Source organism: Medicago sativa, chromosome 1, assembly GCF_051527215.1.
Source record: "Medicago sativa cultivar Bolivia chromosome 1, Bolivia_mono, whole genome shotgun sequence".
Taxonomy (NCBI): Eukaryota; Viridiplantae; Streptophyta; class Magnoliopsida; order Fabales; family Fabaceae; genus Medicago; species Medicago sativa.
The window spans coordinates 30273419-30298385 of record NC_140749.1 but is presented as its reverse complement, the minus strand read 5'-3'; the positions used below and the strand labels follow the sequence as shown (position 1 = coordinate 30298385).

Genomic DNA, 24967 nt, shown 5'->3' with positions numbered 1-24967 from the left:
CTTGCGACCTTTCAAAACAGTCGCAGATGTTAAGTTTTGCGACCCTTCAAAACAGTCGCAATTATTTATTTTTAAAAAAAAATAAATTAAATGGTGCAATTTTTGTTGACAATTTAAATAAATATATTAATGAATATTTAAAATACACAAATATATAACTAAAAATATCTAAATTCTATTTATATGTTAGGCATTTCATATACGCATTACACACCAATACATTTTTCTCCGAGGCCCCAAAATGTACACCTTTGATCTTAAAAACTATGCTCAACAATCAAGTAAAGTTGTATTTGGTAAAGTTGCTGCAGAAGCAAACCTTTCCCATTCATAAACCACTTCAACGAGATCAAATTTGATATTTTCTTGGGCATACTCTTCACTCTTCAGGGCTTATTGGGAGATTAAACTGTGCTTGAAGCTCTCCTAGTCGTATAGCTATTTTGTGCAATCTGTAACAAATACTTATGTTATAATCCATATGTTGATTCCAATCAGAATTTCAGAGAAGCAGGAAAGTAAAATGATAACAGATGATACGTTATAAAAAAAATTAAGAGGGGTCAATATTTATTGTTTTTCTTACGAAGATCTAAATAAATATAAATAAAGAGAACTGAAAATTACCTATTTTTTGCATCAGACAGCCTAGGTGTGAGTGATGGCTCGGATGCATTCTTCTGCTGGAACACAAAAGCAGACATTAACACTGTTGCTTCTTCTGGTTCCAGTTCATCGAGCTGGTTCTCAAACAAGCACTCAGTACATATCAGAGACTTATAAAACCAAACACATAAAATGAATATAGTGAAAAATTAGAAAAATAGCAGAGACTTATAAAAAGCACGCAGAAACAAAACAACAATAGCATAAGCAAAATACCAACCGAAAAGTGGCATTAGACTATGCTATTAATCAATGATCTGAAATTTACATGAATCACATCAGTCATCACATTCCTATTACTTTTAACCGAACACATTGCCTAGTGCCTATACAAATATGTTAGGATTGTGTAAAAGTGTTGGGCTTTTTTAAGTTAAAAGAAAATGAAAATGGATATGATTCTATCTATAATGTTAACAAATTCCCTCTTCCTTTAACCAATTGAACGATGATGTCAAAGAATCAACGCAAATTAGAATGATTAATCATGATAAACAAGAATTCAAGTATCCTGGCCGTGGGTAGGGGCAAGTGCCACACAAATTTTACACGATGAAACACAATAAAAAAAGTAAACAATTCAATAAGAAGGTAACCTTTGTGAAGACGCAACTCGCCAGCACTTAGCTTCTTAACAGGTACTCCATTACTGTCATTTTCATCTTGTTCTCTTTGATTTTCCTTTACTTAAAATAGTTTAATCATATTCCTACAAGAACAACATCAACCGGAATTAGAACACTTCATATCACAGACTACATAACTATCCAAACATGATAGGCTAATGACTTACAGCAGGCTCAACCGTATGCACATAGGGAATCCTTACTGTCATCATTGTGGGGATGCCATCGAGACAACATTGCACGTCCTAAGGGATTGTCCTTTAGCAGAGGCGGTGTGGTTAAATTCTGTTGAATTAAAATTCCGTACCAATTTCTATACGACAGATTTGAGAGATTGGATAGAGCAGAATCTAAACCGGAAGAGGTGGGCAGAATTTTGGGCGACGGCGTGTCACACTCTTTGGTATTGGAGGAACAAGCTAGTTCATGATGATGATTTTGTGATGCCTGCTTATCCTTGGCAGGTGATTAATCAAAGAGTCCTGAATTATGGTGCTCATTCTAGTATAAATGCTTCAATTTTAGCAGGTAGTAGAGAGCTGGAAGAAATTCGGTGGTGGCCTCCGGATTCTGGCTGGATTCGACTTAATACAGATGGTGCTTCTAAAGGTGGCCAAAATGCTGGTTGTGGAGGGGTGTTCAGAGGTGATAAGGGAGAATGGATTTGTGGTTTTTCAAAAGGGTTGGGCTCTTGTAGTGCTTATGTGGCAGAGTTGTGGGGTGTGTTTGAAGGTTTGAAGTTGGCTCGTTCTAATGGATACCGTAAAGTAGAGCTTCACATAGATTCTTCGAGTGTGGTCTCTTCCATATCCCGTGATCAAGGTGGTAATGTAGTTGGCCCGACTCTTCTGCATAATATTCGACGATTGATCGACCAAGATTGGGAAGTTCAAGTTCGTCACTCCTTTAGAGAAGCCAACGCTTGTGCAGATGCGTTGGCGAATATGGCTTGTGATAGTGGTTTTTCTTTGATTTTGTATGAGCAATGTCCCGCTCAGATTAGATCTCTTTATGTAGCAGACTTTGTTGGCATTTCAACTCCGCGTCTTGTGAAGCGGTAGTTGCTTTCTTTCGGGCTTCGGCCCTCTTGTTATCCAAAAAAAAAAAAAAACAACATCTACAACTTCCTTTCAATAAGAACAACAACCAGACTAAAACAAAAACACAATTAAAAAAAAAACAATCAAGCTCATCCCTTTTTCTTTCTACACATCAGTAAACTAGAGAAAGACTAAGATGAATGATGTCTTCCCAATTCCAAACAAAAATTATATGTTCAGAATCACAGTTGGTTAGCATCACTGTAGGTCACCGTGATTTTGCAAAAGCAACTGAGCTCGATTCATGGGAGGAACAATTTTTGGTCGGGCATTACGTACCTCCTCACGGAACTCCAGCTTCATAGCTTTTGCAATCAAACATAACCTTTTTCAGAAGAAACAAATATTCACAAGCTTAATAAAAAAAAACTAGCTAGGTTACACATTAAACTTAATGATATGAAAGAATCAACACAAATTAGAATGATTAATCATGATAAACAAGAATAAGATCGCGTTTAGGTCAAAAAAATGTTAATCATACAGGTCCAAAAAAAAAAAAAACCTAATCATAGAACTTGACGCGTTCTCAAAGAGTTTCACAACGTAAGTTGAAAATAAGAATTAGAGAGAAGAATCAAAGGACTGAGCATTCCTACAAAATAGTTTGGCAATATTTCAACACATCATAGTTGTCAAAGCGGAAACGCGGCGCGACGCGGCCACCCCAAAAATTGACGCGGCGCGGTATGCGGGCGCGACGCGGGGGCTATTACATGACGCGGACCCTAAAACTAAAAATTATATTATTAATAAAGGACTACTAAAATATGGAAAAAAAATGTATTTAGTATTAGTATAAATGAAAAATTAAAGACTATTAATTGTTTTTAGTATTAAATACTATTATACTTAAATATTTTTAATTTTAAAATATCATATTGTTCAAAAAGAAATATTAAAATACCTTAAATAACATACTTAAACATTATAATTAAATACCATAATGCTAAAAAATATATACTAAAATACCTTAAACAGTATACTTAAGAAACAAATTAATTGTATATACTTATTAATTTAATAACTATATATCATACTATATTTTTTTGATAAAGACAAGAGTAATATATCATGCCATAGTTTAAAAACGATATAATACTATGTATTATTTATTATTCCTTTAAAAAAAGTATTATTACTATTAATTTAGTAAAACAAATTATTATTGTACCAAAAAAACAAATTATTGTACCAAAAAAAACAAATTATTATTATATGAGTGTGACTTTTTTAAATCACATTAGAGCATCCACAATGGTAGTTCCCTAACAAGGACTCCTTAAATGGACCCCACGTGACACATCACTTATTTATAATTTTTTAATAAAAGTACCTATTAAGGAATCAATGACTCCAATGGCAATACACTAATAAGGACTCCAATGAAAAGTACTTAAATATGTCCCACTATTTTTACATATTAAACAAAAATAATTTATCTATTACTCATTTTTACAAGTGGGACCAAGTAGTACACATTTTATTACTTCTTTATGCAAGTGGGACCAAGTAGTACATATTTTATTACTTCTTTATGCAAGTGGGACCAAGTAGTACACATTTTATTACTTTTTTAAACGTGGGACCCGTTAGTTACCCAGGAGAGAGAGGGTCCTTATATAGTTGTCCGTTCCTTAACGGGGACTCAATTTTTCTTCCTCCAATGGAGGGTCCTTAACGGGGAGTGGTCCTTGTTAAGTAAGGACCCCCCATTGGAGATGCTCTTAGTAATTAAATTAATATTTAATAGGGAGTGGTGCCTTCTCAAAAGACAAGCGGGGAGTAAAGTAGTGGCTAGTGGGTTACAGCTGTCCTTTGTCCAGCCACTCACATGCTAGGTAACTTTAGGGTACACAAATTGTTAAACTTGTGTACCCATACACAAACACTCCTTTAACCTTCAATTTATCATTTGAAAATTTAATGGTTAAGATGTAATGATGGCATTGGCAACCTCACTCATAGGAATACTCCTCTTTGGTCTATAAAATTGTTGGCGGTGTATTTTTAGGATCCATTTGTTTTTTTTTTTTTCATTTGTTTATCAAATAAAAAACATATTTAAATATAAATAATATAAAAATAAAATATATACCCAAGAGTTTACATGATATGATAACAACTCTCTAGCAATTTAATCAAATGTCTTGACTTTTAATCGAGTCTTAAAAATGCAGCAGGGGTATTAAATCTCTTGAGGATAATTGATTTTTTTTTAAAGAACAATAAAATAGTATTTTTTTTTGGTTAAGAAAGAACAATCAAATATATAAATATAAATAACGGTTCTTTTTGTGAGTATTTTCTTTTTACTTTTTTTTTTAATTTTTAATATTTTTTTCTCAACCTTTATTGGACATTGTGTGTACGGATAAACCTACGATCTCTCAGATTCAATTTTGTATGATTTTTCTATCACTTTTCTCATATTCAACTTTGCTAATCTAGTTTCTTTTAATGAATGTAAGAAATTTTTATTAAATGATTAACAACAGGTCAAGAAAAGAGTAAAAAGGAAGGAGAAAAAGACAATATACATTTAAAATTATTCGTTACGTTCACGCTCTTAATGATAAAAATGGCCAAATTAGTTGACGAGAAAAGATAGGCCAAATTATTAGTATATTATGTTTTTTTAAAAGAAAGGTTTACATTACAATATAATAATTTTATTAATAAATAAATGCATTCCATTCCCAAAAATACATTTTCTTCAAGACTCATTTTAGAAACACTTTTTGTACATGTAGACCATCACTAGACCATCACTACATCCAAACCATTCAATTTTCAATTGATACATCAAAGGTTAAATGTATGTTTGTGCATGGGTACACAAATTTAACAATTTGTGCACCCTAAAAGTCACCCACATGCTAAAACACTCACATGCTAAAACGTGTGTATTTTCAAATATGGAGTCAAAAATAAAAAACGTGTCTTTTGAGAAAGAGACAAACAAAAGGTGGGTGACAGTTGTTCTCTTCAGCCATTCATGTGCCAAAACGTGTCTCTTTTCAAAATAATAAACAAAAAACTGCATCTTCTTCCCCTTGTCTCTCTCTCCTCCAACTCGCCGCAAAACAACCTCGAAAACACCAAAACTCGCCGGAAACATGCCGGAAACAACCTGCAAACACCAAAACTTGGAGAAAGCGGCCGCTTTGACCCGCTTTTGACCCGCTCCGCCTCACAGAAACGCGGCCGCGAAACCCGCATTTCACAAACGCGTGACTCGGTGGCGTTGTGATGCGGTACCTAGATTTTGGCCGCTCCGCGCCGCGATAGCGCCGGGAGCGGCCGCTATTGACAACAGAGCAACACATCACATTTTAAAGTAAACTAGAGCATTAGATAGCAGCCACACACACACACCACACTCACTTGCATTAGATAGCAGCCACACACACACAAAGTTCTATAAAAAATCAGTAGAAACAAAATCAATTTCATGTTTTTTTCTTTCTAAAAGTCCTTGAGAAAAAAATTGATTAACGCGGATAAGTTAAAGACCATCTAGACTGTTAACAAATTCCCCCTTCCTTTAACCAATTGATTAACAGAGACAAGTTGAAGACCATCACATACACATGGATATATTTCAATTATAATGAACAATAAGATTAACTTTGGAAACCGAAAATTCAAATACAAGTATTCAGTTCAAAGTTCAGAAAAATTAAAACTAAGAGTAACACAGGTAAAGAGAAGGGTTTACCTTGAGATGTGCTGTAAGACAGTTGAAGAAGTGTGGACAACCACGACACTTGACGGAGAATCCCAAATGTACTAACTAAGAAATATCACAGCAAGTAGTTATTAAATTCATATCACAACAAGTAGTTATTAAATTCATATCACAACAAAACAAATTACTAAGAACTTAAGCTAACTATTATATTCTACAAATATTTGAAGCAACTATTAATACTCCTAAAAGTTCACAAACATGAGATAGTATAGACATTGGTTAGACACATGGAAAAACACCTATTTTTACAAAGTTTAAGCTTGCCTATCAATACCCTGGAAACAAATTTTATGCAAACTAAACATAAACTTAACTCACGAAATTTTGATTATAAACTATTTTTCAACTAAAAATTGGAAACAAATCATCATCATAATCAAAAGAACTAGATTAATTACACAAAATTGCAAATAGAAACTACCTTAAGCCTAATTGACATTTGACAAAAAAAAAAAAATTAAGATGCAGAACCTTGATATGAATTAAACTGCCAATCAACCGGAATTTTGAAACGGTAGAAGCTTCAAGCTTTGGAATGTTCATAACTCATAAGGAAGAATTTTCTTAATATTACCAAGGTCTATCTATTACAGTACATTCTCATCAAATTTGCTATAACTTTTTTGTCAATCTGAGACGCTCAATGTCATTGGTAAAAGTTTCAGCTCAGAAAATAGGTACTTACAAACTACTCTATCATGAAATCTTCACATCAGTAGTGAGATTCAAACCATATTCTTAAGGGATAAACCAGTGTGTTACAAAATTTAGACACTCCTCTATTGTTCTCAACACTCAATTTATATTGTTTCACAGGAGGGAGTTTATCAAATATTCTGTTTCCAAGCTCTTAATTCAATTAATCACCACAAACACACCATATAATAGCCAAGAGTAGACCTTTCATATCGGGGTCTGTTGTGATCACATCACATAATTATAATCTTAGCATTCAATTAAAATTTCTCATTATATCTTCATGTCTTAAATGGTTAACCATTTTGGCATATAATGCCATAAGAAAACCAATTATAAGAACCACAACGAGAACATACAAAAACAAATCAAGCATTTCGCATTTCTTGGAATAGACGATGTATGAAGGCAGTGGCATAAAATACCTTCCCTTTAGAGTGGTGTGTAAAAGCCCTTTTGATTGCTGAAAACCAACTCCCTTCTTTCGCATCTCAGTAGCATTCCTGTTTCTTCCTGTAAGTTTAGATCAAGATATAAGATTTAAGGAATGTGCATGCTTGTGTTATTTTTTAAAAATTTAATCATTTTTCAGCTACCTCCAAATATATATATGAGGAATTCAATATTATGAAATAACAAGACATACCAAATATATTATGAAATAACAAGACATACCAAATATATTACTACACCATTAGCCTCCACTACCTTAAACAAATCCGATCCTTTTAGTCCAGGAATCAAACATGATTAAAAAATTTGGCTATATTATACAAGCAGACCTTATACAAGACACGCCGCGCAGTCGTTGCTGCCTTTGCCAATTTGGCTATATTATACAAGCAAACCTTTGACCAATAATCAGGATTCTTAGCCGTATCCCTGTGAAAGTGATGAACACAGACTGTTGGGATTACCGATGTTGGATTCATCCCTTATATCTAATCCTAGCTTACATTCTAACCCTAATTCACTAACCCTATTTCTAAATACCTGGCGGCAATCTTTTGAAAATCTGAAATCAGAATTTCTCTCCTAATAGTGTTAATTAATTGACATTGGTTCACTTTAACCTTTCAGCTTACTAGGCGCATTCATTTCTATTACGTTTTCCATGCAATATTGATTAAAATATTTGTTTATTTGTTTACTTTAAACAAAAGGGAAATGTTAACTTGTGCCCTTGGGGCATAAGTTAAGGAACCAAATGTAGAAATTTTTTCTTAAAACTTGTGCATTCAATGCTTTGAAAGTTTCAAAAGTTATCATTTAAATATAAAATTTATTTGTTAATTCTATTTTAAGCTCCTTAACTTGTGCCCTTAGGGCACAAGTTCTTGTGCCCTTAGGGCACAAGTTAACATGACCCTAAACAAAAACAGTTCAGCCTATCCTTTATATATAATCCAACTAATTGCAATTAATTCCTGGTCATTTAAGTACCCACTCCTTTCCATATTCTCATGCTTCCACTCCTTTCCATATTCCCATGCTGTAACTTAGTTTTTATTTTCCATGCACCACACGCCCTCTCATCTGCCAAGGCATTCTGTCTATAATATACCCTCATGGATTGTACCATCGTGCAAGGATTCTTTCATATAACAAAATCTTAGAAATTGAATAGAGTCATGGCTACCGACGACGTCCATACTTTGTTATCGTACCATGCATTGATTGGTAACGTCTCATATGATTCATTTACAGCTGTTGTTCTGTTTTATTTTTGGTTGTTATATGCATACTAATTTTTAAATGTTCAATTGTTCACTGCAACAACACCTTTGAATCCCAATCCTGTCACCGAGCTGGAGAGAGTTGTGAATGAATTGCAAGTTAAATACAGGACATACTGCCTTGAGTTGAACGTTGTGAATGTGCATTTTCTTACAATTCAATTTTCTTCGTTGATATATACACTGCGAATAATCTAATTCCTAATGAAGTGTTTCATTGAAAGAAACTACAATCCTGCAAATGTGAATCATGCTGTTCCATTGCCCTTTGCTCATGACTTGATGAATTTTCAATTTACGTATGCGAAGAGGCTATCTGCTGATGAGATTAAGGAATGATGTATGGTAGGTTGTCTTTTCTGATTTTATCTTTGTTCAGTTCCTTGCATATACATTTACGTCAAATACCATGAAATATTCATATATTTTCCTTATTTTCATCTTACAGACTCTTGCTTATAGTGGATTCTGTGAGATTGCACTTCAAACTTGGACTCCTGCGCTGGGGATCGTAGATGAGTGTGGGAATCTGTGGTAGTGTGATCTGGTGTTTGAGACGCGTCCATATACTCATTTTATAGTTGGTGGTGGTTTCAGCAAAATGCTCCTCGCTAGAAGGCTTTGTGAAGGTACTCATGTCATGGTTGGTGCACCTGAGGTTGGGAGTAACCACACTCTGTTTTTCCGAGTTATTCGCCGTTAGGAGATTTCATGTTGCAGCTTGGAGTTTCGTCTCAGATATATATGTCTGGCTTTGTCACCATATTAGTTGTTTTGGAGTTTATCTTTATACTCCCTCCGGTCACATTTATAAGCAAAAATGTACTTTTTAGGTTCATTGAATATATAATGTATTTGGTTTATATATTGACCAAATACATTAAGTATTGAATGAATCTAAAAAGTGTTTTTTTTGCTTATAAATGTGACCAGAGGGAGTATTTCTCTTTAGTAATCTTTATCTTTTATTGTTGTTTTGTTTAGTGTTTGCTTGAAGGTTGTTTGACCAAATTAAACATTTTAAGGTTGTTATCTGTTGATTGGAATGAACTGCTTCAATGAGTTTTAGTTATTTAATTGTCTCCATTACAATTTTGTATTATTGCACCAGTCGCATATGCATGAATCTATGAGTTTCATACGCCTGAGTTTTGACAGTAATGTATATAGCCTTTTGATTATGTTAATTGCCGTTTGGTTAGATGGATAGGTATGTATATGCATTCAATTCTATGTGCTTAAATTCCTCCACTGAAACGTGGGAAATGTACCGTTATTTAATACTATAACAAATATTTGGTTTAGTGGTTCTATAAAGAAAAGGAAATATCTTTTACTTTACTGCCATAGTTTTTCCAAATCGTTTCATTGGTTATATTGATTTCAAAGGCCATAAAATATATATAATTATAATATCATAAATGACTTTGCAGATATGTTTGAGCATTTCAAGCCCTGTTTTTAGGAAAATACTTGGGTGACATTAAGTCACCGTGACATTAAATCTGGGCCACACAAAGGTGTTGTGTTGTGTGGCCCAGATGTGTTGTATGTGTTGTGTGGCCCAGATGTTGTGTGGCAATGTGTGTTGTGTGGCCCAGATTTAATGTCAAGGTGACATAATGTCACCCAAGTGCTTCCCCTGTTTTTATAGTTCCCAATAATTTTTCTTGAGCTGCCTTGAGTAATGCTCACCTATTCCCAAAGTTTTCTACCAAGGATTTGATGGGTGCATGCCGATTCACTAAATAGTGCATGTTGTATTAGACTTCACAGTACCAGTTAGGAAGCATGGTAATATAACCACATAGAATTGATACATATAAAGTTAGCTATTATAATGCAATACCTTAATATGACTTCAACTAAGTGGAATGATACATATAAAGTTAGCTATTAATCGTTTTTAAGGATCAAAGGAATTTAAAAATAAAAAAAAAAATGCTTCCCTCACTAATAACTAATTTTTTTTTTTGAAAGAACTAATTGTTTCTTATATAGTTTAGGATGGCTAATTAACTTTATACCATAACACTTTTGCATTTACAGTACAACAACAATTGAGTAGCAACTAATTGAATTAGCACAACCAGTTTTATAATTATTCTCCAAAATAATCCTAGAACTATATTCACCGTAAATGTTTTTGGTGTTTTGCTAACTTGATATTTTTTTTTTTGTCTTTACGGCTGACACTTACTCCCTCTGTCTCAAATTATAAGCAAAAAAATCTCATTTTTTTTTGTCCCGAAATATAAGCAAAATTAATACCAACATTTATGCTATTATTATGTTTTATAAAAAAAAAATCATCTTTTCCAAAGTAAAATTAAATGCAAATTGCATTGAATTTGTTCTTCTTTTTATTTTATCCGTAATCATTATCCAATAAGAATTGTTTTTACATCTTTTTATGAAACTTATTCCAAGAAGAACACAAAAAACTATAACTCATATAGTATACACCCTCCGGTCACTATTATAAGCAAAAATCTACATTTTAGATTCATTCATTTAATGATGCACATGGTCTTTATTATAGACCACATACATCATTAAATGAATGAACCTAAAATGTAGTTTTTTGCTTATATTAGTGATCGGAGGGTGTATGTTTTAGTTTTCTTAATAAGTGTGAATTTGTGTTTTTTGCTTATAAATTGGGACGGAGGGAGTAGTATGGAAGATGATAGAGAATCATTGAGGTTATCAATGGTGAAGGAATTACGGCACATACTCGACCAAGCAAACTCATGCTCAAGCGTACAGGAGGGTTCGAGACACATATATACTCCCTCTGGTCCTATATATAAGAAAATTTTCAAAAAAATTGTTGGTCATATTTATTAGAAAATATCACAATTTTTAAGGTGTAGTTATTGCTTAAAAGACTTTTCTACCCCTTATTTAATGTTTGTCTTTTTAATATTAGGGGTGTATTTAATGCTTCACAATTTTTTATGAGGGTATATTTGTAAAAATATTCAAAAAGTTACACTAATTAATGAGTGTATTGGTTTTGATGTTTTTTGGTTTTTCTTCTTATATTAAGGACCGGAGGGAGTACAAAACAATGCTCCTAACATGAGTTTTTATAACAGGCCTTATGATATTTCGCACCTATATTTTCTAATAAAAAATGCAGGTAATGTTTTGAACTATATATGACCCGCGCGGAAGCACGGGTGAAAAGTCTAGTACATAATAAAGGGAGCAGGAATAAAAACAGGAATACAATACTCACTTTGTCAAAATCCTGTGGATAGATGTGAGTGCTCACCCATGAACTTCACCTGGCCAAAAAAACAAAAGAGAAAATCAAAAGACATCAATGGAAGGCTCAAGTAACCTCAAAAGGGAACTGATATAGAGTATCGTGGTAGGAACTAGGGAACTGCTAACATGTGAAAGTGATTTAATACTGAAGAATTATAAATAAAAAATAACTAAAACCGCTAATGATGATCTTTGTCGTTCAGTTGTTTAATATTCTGTGCAGATGGAACTTTTTCATAAAAATAATCAAGGTGGGTTGATTCTTGTTTGTATTGATCAATAAAGAGAAGTTATTACATTTATAAACTTACTACGAAAATGCAAGAGCAAATTCAGTAAGAAAGAGTAAAAAGGAGCATTACCATAGAAGATAGAGTTTGTAGTCCTGCTGAATGTAGAAGCAGAGCTTGTTCATCATCTCCCCCTTCTTGAGCCAGTAGACATAGTTTTGGGATAAAACCCTCTAAGTTGAACATGTATGTACCATCTGTCCACTTTTAGTTCAAAGGGTTAACTTCACTAAACTCGGGGTATTAAAAAAAATGTGACAACAAAATAGAAACTAAACGATCTATAAATTGCAGTATATCAAGTAGTAGGACCTATAACGTAGACAATAACAACTCAAATCACTAATTCTGCTTTCAGAGGGGTCCTAAACCACTCACAAACAGTAATACAAGTTTTTAACACTCAAATCAGAAAGACCGAATGACCATATACCTGGAAAGTAATAAAATCTACAAGAGTATTGCAACCTAAGATTCGCACTTCATCTGCTCGTGTTTGCTCAAAAAGAGTCTGAATTATCCCTAGCAAACTACTGGCAAATAGCGGTCTGCAGATTAAGAAGCAATTATTTTGAATATCATTACTCATTACAATGAAATGTAGCATCTAATAACTGGAAATCAAATTAACCAAAACATTATTGTATAACGCTCAAGTAACTGGCAAATAGAAGATGTCTGCAAACTCAGTTGGGATCAAATAACAACTCAGTACAAGGAAAACGTCTGCACTTAACTTATAAGGCAAAAAACTTACATCTGCTCCCTACATGACGACACCGATTTTCTGTATATGCACAACTGCACAAGATTACTTTCACTGAACCAAAGCTTTCGTTACGCAGATCCTTGTAACATCATTGCTCCAAGTTCTCGGTAATCTGACAAGGTAAAACACCACTTAAACTCAGTGTATATAAGAGATTGAATTCAATACTGAAAATGAAAAAATTTAGAATTAAATTTATCTCATGGCGTTTGTTCAAAGTGAAAACAGAAAAAAAAAAAAAAAAAAAAAAAAAAAAACAAAAAAATAGCTTGGGCTTTTTCTTTCAGTATCAATGTTTCAACACAAGCAGAGTTGAATCAACATAAAAAAACACTCAAATCAACTTAAAATAGCTTAGGCTTTTCCTATCAGTACCAATATTTCATCACTAACAGAGTTCAATCAACATAGCATAGTTGAATCAGCATGCAAAACACTCAAATCAACATAAAAACAGAAAATTTTAAAAATAAAATTCTTAAATAAACAAAAGGAAAAAATAAATTATAACCTAGAAATGAAGAAGTCAGAGGTCTGCGATTTAATGGAAAAAGGAACCCAGCTGTGGCAAAAAGAATGCGTCGAGATTGTGGGTGAGAGTGAGGAACCGCGAAGAAAAAGAAGTGAGCAGCTGTAGAAAAAGGAATCGAGAAATCGAGAAATGAGATTCTAAAGAATTGAAGAACAGTGAAGAGTGAGGAACCGTGAAGAAAAGGAATTGGTCGAGATTGTGGGTGAGAGCTGAAATGAATTTGGAAAAAGGAACAGAATTCTTCGATTGAGAAGGGGTGGTAGAGATTTAGGTTTCAATATGAGGGAAAGTGAGATTGTGAGTGAGAGTGGTGGAGATTTCAGGTTTCAATTTGGGGAAAAGGTGAGATTGAGGAATAAAATGGAGTTTTTTTTTTTTTGAGAGAAAAAAATTATATCATTTCATTTAAAATCAGATCAGTAATACATGTTGGAATATCATCAAATATCTGGAAGCTAGTATTAAATGTGGCTGCCTTAGCTAAAGTATGAGCAACCTCATTTGCTTGCCTCCTAATAAACTCGACATGAGAGTTTGTTAAAAAGTTGTTGAAAAAGTAGATGCTACTTTCCATGATGGACCCAAACTCGATGACATCTCCTCAGCCATTGTTGAAGTAATCAGCGACTCTTTTAGAATCCACTTCGAAATCAACATTTGTAAGTTGAAGTTCATGTATCCACCGAATTGCATGAAACAAACCCAGGGCCTCCCCAACATCGATAGAACAAGCTGGACTGAACCACATAGTTTTAGAACGGATATGATTTCCGTCTGAATCTCTAATGCACATTCCAATTCCAACTTTGTTTGTATTGATTGGAAAGGAGGCATCGACATTGCACTTGTATCTTCCGCTTGTTGGTTTCGTCCACCTAAAGATTGCATCCCTATCGTTGGGATATCTCGGAATGGACGATGAGTTGTCTTGCCTTATAGGTGCCTGCCTACGATTGGCATTTCGCCATCCTTCTAAAAGGTGCCTTGCTCTTTCCAGAATTGTAACAGTCGAATCTGATACTTGTTGCCATAATTTGAGATTCCTAGCCTTCCAAATACTCCACATAATAGTAGCAATGAACTCCATGTGAGCTGCAGACAGTTTTTGCAATAAGTTGAAGATAATATCAGGTGCGTTATCAAAATGACTCAGGGACGGAGAAATCAAATGCCACATATTAGCTGTTTGCCAAATTTCAATTGCTATAGGGCAGTGAAAAAGAATGTGGTAACTATCTTCATGGGGGTCTACACACCTAACACACTCTGAAGGGCAGTTAACACCTCTGCTTCGCAGCTTCACTCGGGTTGGGAAGCAATCTCTACAGATTCTCCATATCAAATTCTTGACTTTGGGGGGTACTTTCAGTCTCCAAATACCACTCCAATACCCAGGTTTGCGCAAGTGATCATTATTTATAACCTCTTCAATACATAAGCGATATGCACTTCTTACTGAGTAGTGCCCATTTTTCTCTGCTTTCCATATCAACTTATCCATCTGGACCTGATGATGCAAGGGGGTATTCAAGATGTTTTGGGCCGTCTCGTCTGGAAATAACTGACGAACCAATGGCTCATTCCAAGCTTTCTCCTCCTGATCAATTAGGTGTCCCACTGCGTATGGTTGAAGAGCCAGCATGTCATCACCAACAGGGAGAACACTGGATCCTGACCCAATCCATGGTTCGCTAATGATAGGGATATTGAACCCAGTGCCAATTTTCCACCTCGCTCCTTGTCGAACCACCACTTTTGAGCTATGTATGCTACGCCAAACAAAACTGGGATTGTGTCCCAATTTGGCATCTAGATAACTATTATTCGGGTAGTACCTAGCTTTAAAAATTTTTGAGACTAGAGTTTCCGGATTGGTTTGTAGTTGCCACCCTTGCTTACCAAGCATTGCCACATTAAAAGCTGCCAAATCCTTGAAACCCATACCACCATTATTCTTGTGAACAGAAAGTTTTTCCCATGATAGCCAATGTAGACCTCTATTGCTTGTACCCCCATGACCCCACCAGAAAGCATTCATCATCTTTTCAATTTCATCTAAAAGAGTATTTGGCAGCCTAAAGATACTCATGACATACGACGGGATTGCTTGAAGAACAGATTTGATCATGACTTCCCTACCTGCTTTGGACAAGCATTTGCTACTCCAACTACTAATCTTTTGCCACACTCTATGGCACGGCCGTGCCAACTTCAGCACGGGCCGTGCCAACCTTCTGGTAAGGAGACTTCAAAATTTTTCTTTTCTCAATTTTTTCGAATCATACTTGGGCAATTACCTACAAAACAACTTAAAACAAAGAAAAACAAACAAAATAAAGCAATTAAATGTGTGGGTTGCCTCCCACGAAGAGCTTGTTTAGAGTCACTAGCTTGACGGTTGGAAGGTGGTTTTAACTATCCTATACCCAATCTCTCACTAAGGGATAATGGCAACAAACTAACATTCTCTCCCAAATCACACATGGCTTTCTCAAATGTTTTATATCCTATGACACAAGGTATGGAAAATCTCTCTGGATCCTTAATTTTAGGTGGCAATTTGGTTGGAAGTATTTCAATAAAATTTCTAAATTGCTCATCTAACTTGGATTTAGCAAACTCTTGTGTTGAAGGAATTTTTGGCTCATGAGATGGTGAAACAAATGGCTTGTCATTCTCTCCTATAGCTTTCTCACTTTGAGGCTCATCACTTCCTATATCTCCTTCATTGTTCTTAATTTTCACAACGGGGTCCTCTAATTGGTTACCATCCCTAAAAATAATAGCACTTATATGGTCTTTGGGGTTGGTTTCGGTTTGGCCTAGAAGGACTTCGGAGGTTTGAGAGGGAGTAGCCACCTGTTGAGGTACTTGAGAAGGCTGAGTCTCTATCTTCTTATTGTGAGTAACTATGGAGTCTACGTTCGATGTATGTTTGACAAGAGAGTCCTTCAAAAATTCAGTTTGGTTTTTAAGTTCTTGGAGCTGCTCAGATTGATTTATAAGAAAATTTTCTAAAAAAAGTTCCAAGCTGGATTTTTGAGGGACTATTTGGTTGTTTGCATAACTGAGTGGTGTTGTTTCTTGTCCAAAAAGATTTTGAGGGGTTTGAAAAAAAATTTGGTTGTTTTTAAACCCTTGATTATATTGAGCATCGTTTACTTGCTCAGGACTTTTAACAACACTACCTAGTTGGCAATCAATGCCAATATGGCCAAATACACCACAAACTTCACAAAGAGGTGATACAGGGGGCAGGTGTGACAGCACTAGTATTTATTTTATCAAATTTTTGTGTGAGTGCGTCAACCTTAGCAGCTAGATGATCAAGGGAAGAATTTTCATACATACCTACCTCTTTCTGAGAGGGCGAAGGAGCAACATTAGTGGTGTCCCTTCCGTAGGTCCACTGATAGTGATTTTGTGCCATGTCCTCGATCAAAGCATATGCTTCTGTGTATGTTTTGTTCATCAAAGCTCCACCTGCAGCTGCATCAACATACATTTTTGTGGGATGCAAAAGACCATTATAAAAAGTGTGAATAATAAGCCAGTTCTTTAAACCATGATGGGGACAAAGTCTAAGCATCTCTTTGAAACGCTCCCACACATCGTAAAGAGATTCTCCATCTTTTTGAGTGAATTGTGTGATTCGATTCCTTAATTGAACTGTTTTAGAATAGGGGAAGAATCGGGCAAGAAAAGTTTGCTTCATTTGATGCCATGAAGTGATAGAACCAATTACCAATGAATTAAACCAAGTACTAGCTCTACCCCCTAGGGAAAAAGGAAAGTAGTGCAACCTTACGACCTCTTGGTTTGCATTCACGGTTCCACTGAGTCTTAAAAAAGTTGAAATATGAAAATTCGGATCCTCAGTGGGTAATCCGAAAAATTGATTTTGCTGCACTAAGTGAATAAGTGCAGGTTCTATTTCAAAATTGTCATCAGCCGTTGGGTACACAATAGCATCGTATGACTCATTTGAAGATGGGATTGCATACTCTATGAGAGTGCATTCCTTAGCCATATCGTTATTATCTTCCCAAGAAGTTAAAGGCAAAAGAAGAAATAGAAAAAGGGAGAATAAAGAAAGATATATATATATATATATATATATATATATATATAAAATAAAATAAAATAAAATAAAGATAAAGATTTTTTTTATATGAAATAAAATAAAATAAAATAAGGAAAAATGTATTTTTTTTGGTCTAATCACTATTAAAAAGTTAATCAAATTACAACAACTCCCCGACAACGGCGCCAAAAACTTGATAGGGCCAAACCGCAAGTGCACGGCCTATCAAAGTAATAGTAGTAAGAGAGAGTATCGTTCCGCTAGGGAGTTGTGAATTCAATTAACTTTTAGAGAATGATTAGAGGAGAAGAAAGTTTATAAAAAGAGGTTTGATTGCTGAAGGTAAATAACAATAATAATAAAGAGTCTTGGGATTATTGGTTTGTCATAATAACAAACCTTTCACTAGACAAGACTTTAACTTCTAATTTCATGGTTTACACCGTAATTTCTTAAGACCAGTTTCCCTTTAGCCCCTCACCTTTCCGATGAAAGTCCGGTGAGAGTTTACTTCTAGTAACCAAGCCTATTTCGCTGACTTGATTACTAGAGGATGCTTATAAGGATTGAAACTACTTGTGTCTCAATAATTGCAAAGACTATTTCGCTGCCTTTGCAATTATTGTCTAGATTCACTTGTTCCAACATCAAAGCTCCGCTCTCGCTTTATGAATTGATGTTTGGGATAATGGATTAACAATTATCAAACCCTCCGCTTTCGCTTCCACAGTTTGATAATTGTTAATTCATGTTAAAACGGTGAATCTAAATTAGAAATTACGGCTACATAGAATTAGGGTTAAAGCTTGGTTCGTTAGGATTATATCATTAAACTTTCCCAACAATCCCAAGACAAAGAAGTCTACTCACTAATGTTCATCGTAGACATGGGGGAAGAGGAGAGAAGACAATAAAAGTAAATTGTGAAAGAGAAAGTAAAGGAATAAAAGACTTTATTGAAATAATAACTAAAATATTCTAAGCAAAGGTGAATGTTTATGGTGGAGAGCTACTCTATTTATAGCTTTACAATCGACTTAGAAACTAAGCAACTAAAAGGGCAAAACAGTAAAGCTGCAACTGGGTAACTTGGGCTTGAAGAAAAAGCAGCAAAAGTGGCCTCTGGATGTGGCACGGCCGTGCCACATGTTGGCACTGCCGTGCCAAGCTTCTGACTTGGTGGGAACATATTTTTGTTCCATATCTTCGTATTTTCGCACTGTATTTGCTCCAGTCCTTTTTCTTTTGCTCCAAGACACCTTCCACCATATATTCGTTCCTAAAATATAATAAAAAGCAATTTGAAGTAAAATATTCAAAAAGGAAATAAATTGCAATAAAATCAAATCAAATCTTTAATAAAACTAAACTAAATAATGCATTAAATTAGACTAATTATTGACTCATCATGTAACGCCCGTCGTAAATTATTTAATTGTTTAGAAATATACTTATATATATTTATATGATTTATGATTTAAGTGATTTATGAGGTTTACATGATTTTATGAGAGATATATGATTTACCTGAAAATTATGTGATATATGCGATGTTATGATTTTTAGAGATGTTATGAGGTATTGAGACTTATTTTATTATTTAATAAAATAAGATATGAAAATAAAATAAAAATATTAGAAGTTGGGCTGTGAGGTGAGATGAGTAAGTTTAGAGGTGAGTAGAGTAATGTGGAAAGATAAATAGGGCAGACATAAGTTAGAAACACAGTACGTACGTTTTTGGAGAAAAAGGGAGAAAAGTCAGAACAAGAGGAGAACAAGGGGAGGGCTGCAATTTTCTGCAATAACCAGGTAAGGGTGAGACTATGATTCTTAGAAGTGGATTTAGCATGATTAGGTTGAGTTTTGGTGAGAATTGGGAATTAGGTTTAAGACCGATTTTGAAGATTGAACCATGAAAAGATGTTAGATTGATGCAAAATTAGTGTACAGACCTTAGATATTACCTAGGGTGATAATTAGATGCTATTTGGATGAAAGAATCATGAAGATAGGTGAAAAGTTGTGATTTTTAGGTTTCTGGCCGCACTGACATTCATCGCTCGCAACTGCGAGCAGTAATACTCGCAACTGCGAGCTAGGAACCATCGCTCGCCATTGCGAGCAACACAACTCGCAACTGCGAGTAACCTGTAACGTTCGCCATTGCGAGCAAAGTAGCTCGCCGTTGCGAGCAAGGTCTCTAGGAGTTCCAGGGAGCACGTTTTGCTCGCCATTGCGAGCAAAGTTACTCGCCATTGCGAGTTAGGCTGTTAGTTGCCTAAAATTGTTCCGATGCGATTCTTTCGCACGTGTAGTCATGAGTTGATTTTAGGAGTATGAAGGAGGGTTGTTTAGGATGATTCTAGATGTTACAGAAGTCTGTTTATAGGACTGAGATTATTGGTAATGATATATGAGTATTATTATGATGTTCTATGATGATTATGTTGTTGTAATTCATTTCCCAATTAATGTTGATGCATTCTAGCACTATTATATGCTGTATCTTGCTGTTGTTTAATGTTGTTGACAGTTCATGTCTTGAAGTTGCAAGAGTCGGTCTAAGTTGTAATGAGTTAAGAAGTTGTCCATTTAATGGAATTTATAAGATGTTTACGTTGTTGTCCAAGTTGTAGGAAGATTGAGTCCATTGCATACTCATTAAAGATGGGGGCTTTAGGCCCGACAACTTTATGCTCAAACTACGTTGGGGGCTTTAGGCCCGGCAGCTTTATGCTCAAACTACGTTGGGGGCTTTAGGCCCGGCAGTTTTATGCTCACTTGTTGAAGAGCCTAATTACGCTCATATATGTTGCTGATTGGTACCACATGCATTTGCATATCAAGAAGTTTCACGATGGTTTAAGTTGTTAAGTTGTTAAGAGTTGCATTGTCAAGATGAGTCGTGTTGTCGAGTCAAGTGCTAAGTTTAACATGATGTCTTATGTTGATTATAAGGTGATAAATGATTATTGTTATTGACGTTTATGATGCTCTGACGATGATGTTTGTTTATGATTTGATATGATGCTAATTGATAAATGTTTGATATGTTAATAATGTTTTATGTTGTTAAATGCAATTTGATGAGTTATATGCTTAATTTATTGACTGTGAAATCTCACCCCTTCTGCTTGAAAATGTTGCCCTTCGTATGGGTAACTTGCAGGTAATAAAGACTAGAAGTGTTCGTGAGCGGACTCCTCACTTGTGTCTAGGTGCTCTGATACGTAACGGGATGGGGCTTGCTTTCATATCTATTCCTTACGTGTCTTTTATGAACTTTTTATGAATAAGTATTGAATCGAATTATGAGATTTTCTGATAAGGCCTGCGTGCCAAGACTTTATTCACGTTGAACTATTTCCGCTGTGTATTTTCAGACTTTTATGATGTTGAACCTGGAATGATATTTATTAATATCTATTTTATGACTTTCAAGTAGCATGTGACATTCCGTTTATGATTTAAATACTCTGATTTAATATGAAATTTTTACATTGGGAAAACGGGGTGTTACACATGACATCTCTAAGATAGGACCAATCAATGCGATCATATGCCTTACTAATATCCAGCTTCAACGCCACACTTTTCTCTTTACCTTTTGTCTTGGTCTTCATGTAATGAACCAATTCAATAGCAACCAAAGCGTCATCCAAGATGGATCTACCAGGAACAAATGCCGACTGTGAATCAGCAATACACTTATGCAAAATTTTCTTCAGACGATTAGCCAGTACTTTGGACAAGAGTTTGTAGAGAACATTGCATAAGGCGATGGGTCTCCAATCTTTCATAGATTTTTGCTCTATGCCTTTTGGAATTAAGGCTATGTTCGTAGAGTTCAACGTTGGAGGGAATTGTCCTTCATTCATCCACTGACAGCACTCCTTAAAAATATCCTCACTGCAGACTGACCAAAAATGTTGGTAGAATCCTGGATTAAAACCATCAGGGCCCGGGCACTTATCCGGCTGCATGGAAAACATTGCTTCTTTGAATTCTTCAATACAAAAAGGTGATGTTAACTGAACATTGTCATCAGTATCAATCACCGTATCCAGCATATTGACCACTATAGAACGAACACTTTCGTGTCCTTCAAACAATTCTTCAAAATAATTCTTCGCAATAGATCGCATTCCATTATCATCAGTCACACGAATTCCTTCATTGTTTTCCAGTGAAAGAATTTTGTTAACTTTCTTTCTGGACGTTGCTGCAACATGAAAGAATTTCGTGTTCAAGTCTCCATCACGATACCAGTGAGTTTTGGCTCTCTGTCTCCAGTACATTGAACAAGTAAATGATTAAGTTTGTGCCTCAAATTATCAAATTGGACCTCATCCCGGATTCCTGTGATACCCCGACCTCTATCGAGTTTTTTCTGACAATTTTCAATATCCACTCGGAGTTTGTTGCAATGAGTTTTACTCCAATATGTCAAGTCTTCTGCACAATTTGACAATTTGTTGATAACACTATTGCCTGCACTCCCAGTCCAGCTGTCATGTACCACCTCATTTACTCCTTCTTCAATTCTCCAAGCATTTTCGAATTTGAAGGATCTATGAAGTCTATGATTTCGAACCACCGGAGATTTATCCAACAATATCGAAAAATGATCGGAAGACGGAGCAACCAGGTTTTCTAGCTTCGCATCAAGAAACAAATGCATCCAAGAATTAGTAACTAAAGCTCTATCCAGCTTCTCTTCTACTGTACGCGGAGTACCAAGACTCTTAAACCAGGTAAAAGGATAACCTTCCATGTGCACATCAACAAGTCCAGCATCTTGAACCGCTTGACGAAATCCTCTGATAAGCCAATTAGGTCTTGAGGCCCTTCCTTTTTTATCGTCTGCATGGAGAATATCATTAAAATCCCCCATTTAACAACCAAGGTAAATTAATTTGTGCAGCAAGTCTACGTATGAAATTCCATGAGTCTATTCTTCTGCTATTTTCTGGATACCCATAAAAACCTGTGAATATCCAAGTCTTTCCACAAGCTTCTTCAATTTTTGCACTAATATGATTAGCTGAATAATTAACAATGCTGCAATTAACCGTACTACGCCAAAATAAAGCAATACCACCGCCTCTACTATTTCTAACTGGAGCAAAACAAGAATCGTAGCCCAAAAAATAACGGAAATCTTCAATTTTATTAACTTCAACAAGAGTTTCAGACAAGAAAAGTATATCCGGTTTATAATACCGAACAAGGAATTTTATTTTTGGAATTACACGCAGGTTTCCTAAGCCTCGGCAATTCCAGGCTATAGTACTCATTGGCCTCGGCAGGCCTGGTTACCATGTCCCGCCGTTTTATCTTCAAAAATTGGGTTGTTCATCACAGACATAGTCTTCTGCCCCTCCTGAGCATTGCCACCGTCTTCAGCAATCTCGGTTCTAGATCTCTTTTTCGGCCCAACTTCCTCTTGTTGAGCACCAGCCCTACTTGCCCCACGTGCACTGGCCATAAAGGAGCTAGGCTGCACTGGATTCCGAGCCACAGTTAGCTTGCGTGGCTTACCATGATGCTGGACAACAGCTACAGCATTGTCTTTCCTAGCTGCTCGAACACGGCTCGGCTAACTGCTAGTATCCTTAGTGGAAACAAATGTAGCACGGTAGTCAGCAGCATTTATCATAGGAGACAGCACTATTGCTTGATCACCACTGTCTTTGGATATGAAAGGCTGAATGTTGTCCACTTTTTGAACCTGAAATACAACATTATTAGCATTGAAGGAGACATTTATAGGTGCTGCCTCCTGTGAGAATAATTGCCTATAAGCATGAGCTGACATTTTCTTTAAAGCCAATGATTGTTGAGTTGACTCCATAAAAGCCTGTGGGACCGCCTGTTGCTTTGCTGCCTCAAAAACAACCATTTCTCCTTGCTTTCCGTGCGTTAAAGACTTGTGTCCCCCATGTGGGACCCTGTTGTCAACTGCTGGAATCAAAGTTGTCTTCCTACTCCCACGCGCTTCAGCTATGCCGCCACCCACTTTAGAGCTTTGTGTGCTGTCCCTCTTTTGGGCCTCCAACTCCATGAGCTTCCATAATGCTTCAGCGCCCCCCCCATTTTCATAGAGGAATTCATCTTTCTCGTTCATGCCTTCAGCCAGCTTCCTATTAACTTCATCCGACTTTCCCAAATTAGGTGCAAAAATTTTCTTACCAGACTGGACCTCATTCTGCTTAGGCCCACTTGGAGTTATTTCTGTAGGGTCAATCTCCGTCCACCACCTCACCAAACCAGTGCCATCTATTCTTTGACATTCCATATATTTAAAAAATGTTAATAACCTTAACTCAGCATTGATTCCAACTTTAATTCGACCGTACAACTTGTGATTTGAAACGTCATTTCCATCAATTGCCATTAAATGACTTTGATTGTCATTAATGCCAGCACCTTCCTCTTTCCGATCGCCGGAAGCCTTGCTCCGACCACCGATAATCCATTTGTTCACCTCCTTCTGGCCATCACCAACAGAACTATTCTCTGCTCGGAGGTAAGATCCCCATTTCTTTTTGCTGCTCGCGGACCCAACTTCAAACTTGTCACTATAGAAATTTTCAGAATGTCCAATAACACCACAGACAATGCAAAACTTACCAAGCTTCTCATATTTGAGAAGAAGTTTGATGTTGTCGCCTTCCTCCCTTTCGATGACAAGCTCCTGCTGAAGCGGTTCTTCCACCATAATTTCAACACGGATCCTCATGAACCTACGCCAAGGCCCATAATTATTTTCTTCATCAAATTTGATCATCTTACCAATATGACAACCAACAAGAGCTCCCACCTTATCATCCATGAAACCGAATGGTAGTTGATGCACTTGTGCCCAAATCTCCGTGGAATTCATGGGTGGCCATAGGATTCTCCCCAATAGCAACCTTCTTCAGTATTATCATGTTATTGTCGAGTAACCAGGGGCTACGCTCCAGAATTCTAGCAAGGTCCGCTTGTGAGTAAAGTTGAACCATAAATTTATTACCTTCCATCGGAATGAGGGTCATTTGATACTTTGGTTCCCATATAGGTCCCAACCTTGTCTCCAGCGTTGCTACATGAACTGGTTTGTTCACCACAACTCGACCAACTAGACAGAGATCGAGCAACTCTGCTTGAGTGAGAGTCGGTCTCTTCGATGAAGTAGCATTGTCACCATTGATGTTGAGGTTTTCCATTGTTTTGAGAGTGGGAAGAGTTAAAATTATAAGATAGACTAAAGTGAGAGGGTTATGTTTCATAAGGCAGTGAATAAATAGAATCAGGTGAGTATTAGTTTTAATCACCTCGCTGCAAAGAAACATGAGGGACAACCATATCTTCACCAATAAAGTGAAAATATTCATTCTTAATAAGATGTTATGAATACCATAAAGCCCAAGATACAAACATATCTGATTTG

At 35.8% G+C, this 24967-nt stretch overlaps 1 protein-coding gene, 1 long non-coding RNA gene and 1 other non-coding gene across 12 annotated transcripts; 1 reads left to right on the top strand and 2 right to left on the bottom strand.

Annotated features, from left to right (window-relative positions):
- Positions 1-99: 99 nt before the first annotated feature.
- Positions 100-13814, bottom strand: LOC146954180 (uncharacterized). 10 transcript variants are annotated; one of them, XR_015012288.1, is made up of 11 exons: positions 13425-13814; positions 12902-13025; positions 12578-12692; positions 12217-12348; positions 11823-11871; positions 7268-7355; positions 6114-6188; positions 1460-2717; positions 1263-1375; positions 628-740; positions 100-452 (listed from the first exon to the last, which is right to left on the bottom strand). It is a non-coding gene; the product is annotated as an uncharacterized LOC146954180 (long non-coding RNA). The 10 variants fall into 10 exon arrangements; XR_015012287.1 differs by having other exon boundaries at positions 2672-2717; XR_015012296.1 differs by having other exon boundaries at positions 1460-2697.
- A 232-nt stretch (positions 13815-14046) lies between these two features.
- On the bottom strand, positions 14047-23020 carry LOC146954178 (uncharacterized). Its single transcript, XM_085743843.1, has 5 exons — positions 22852-23020; positions 22520-22651; positions 21878-22395; positions 21053-21815; positions 14047-15584 (listed from the first exon to the last, which is right to left on the bottom strand). Exons 1-5 carry the CDS (start codon positions 23018-23020, stop codon positions 14047-14049), a joined length of 3120 nt encoding a protein of 1039 aa, XP_085599969.1.
- On the top strand, positions 17006-17112 carry LOC146954179 (small nucleolar RNA R71). Its single transcript, XR_015025210.1, has one exon. It is a non-coding gene; the product is annotated as a small nucleolar RNA R71 (small nucleolar RNA).
- Positions 23021-24967: the final 1947 nt, after the last annotated feature.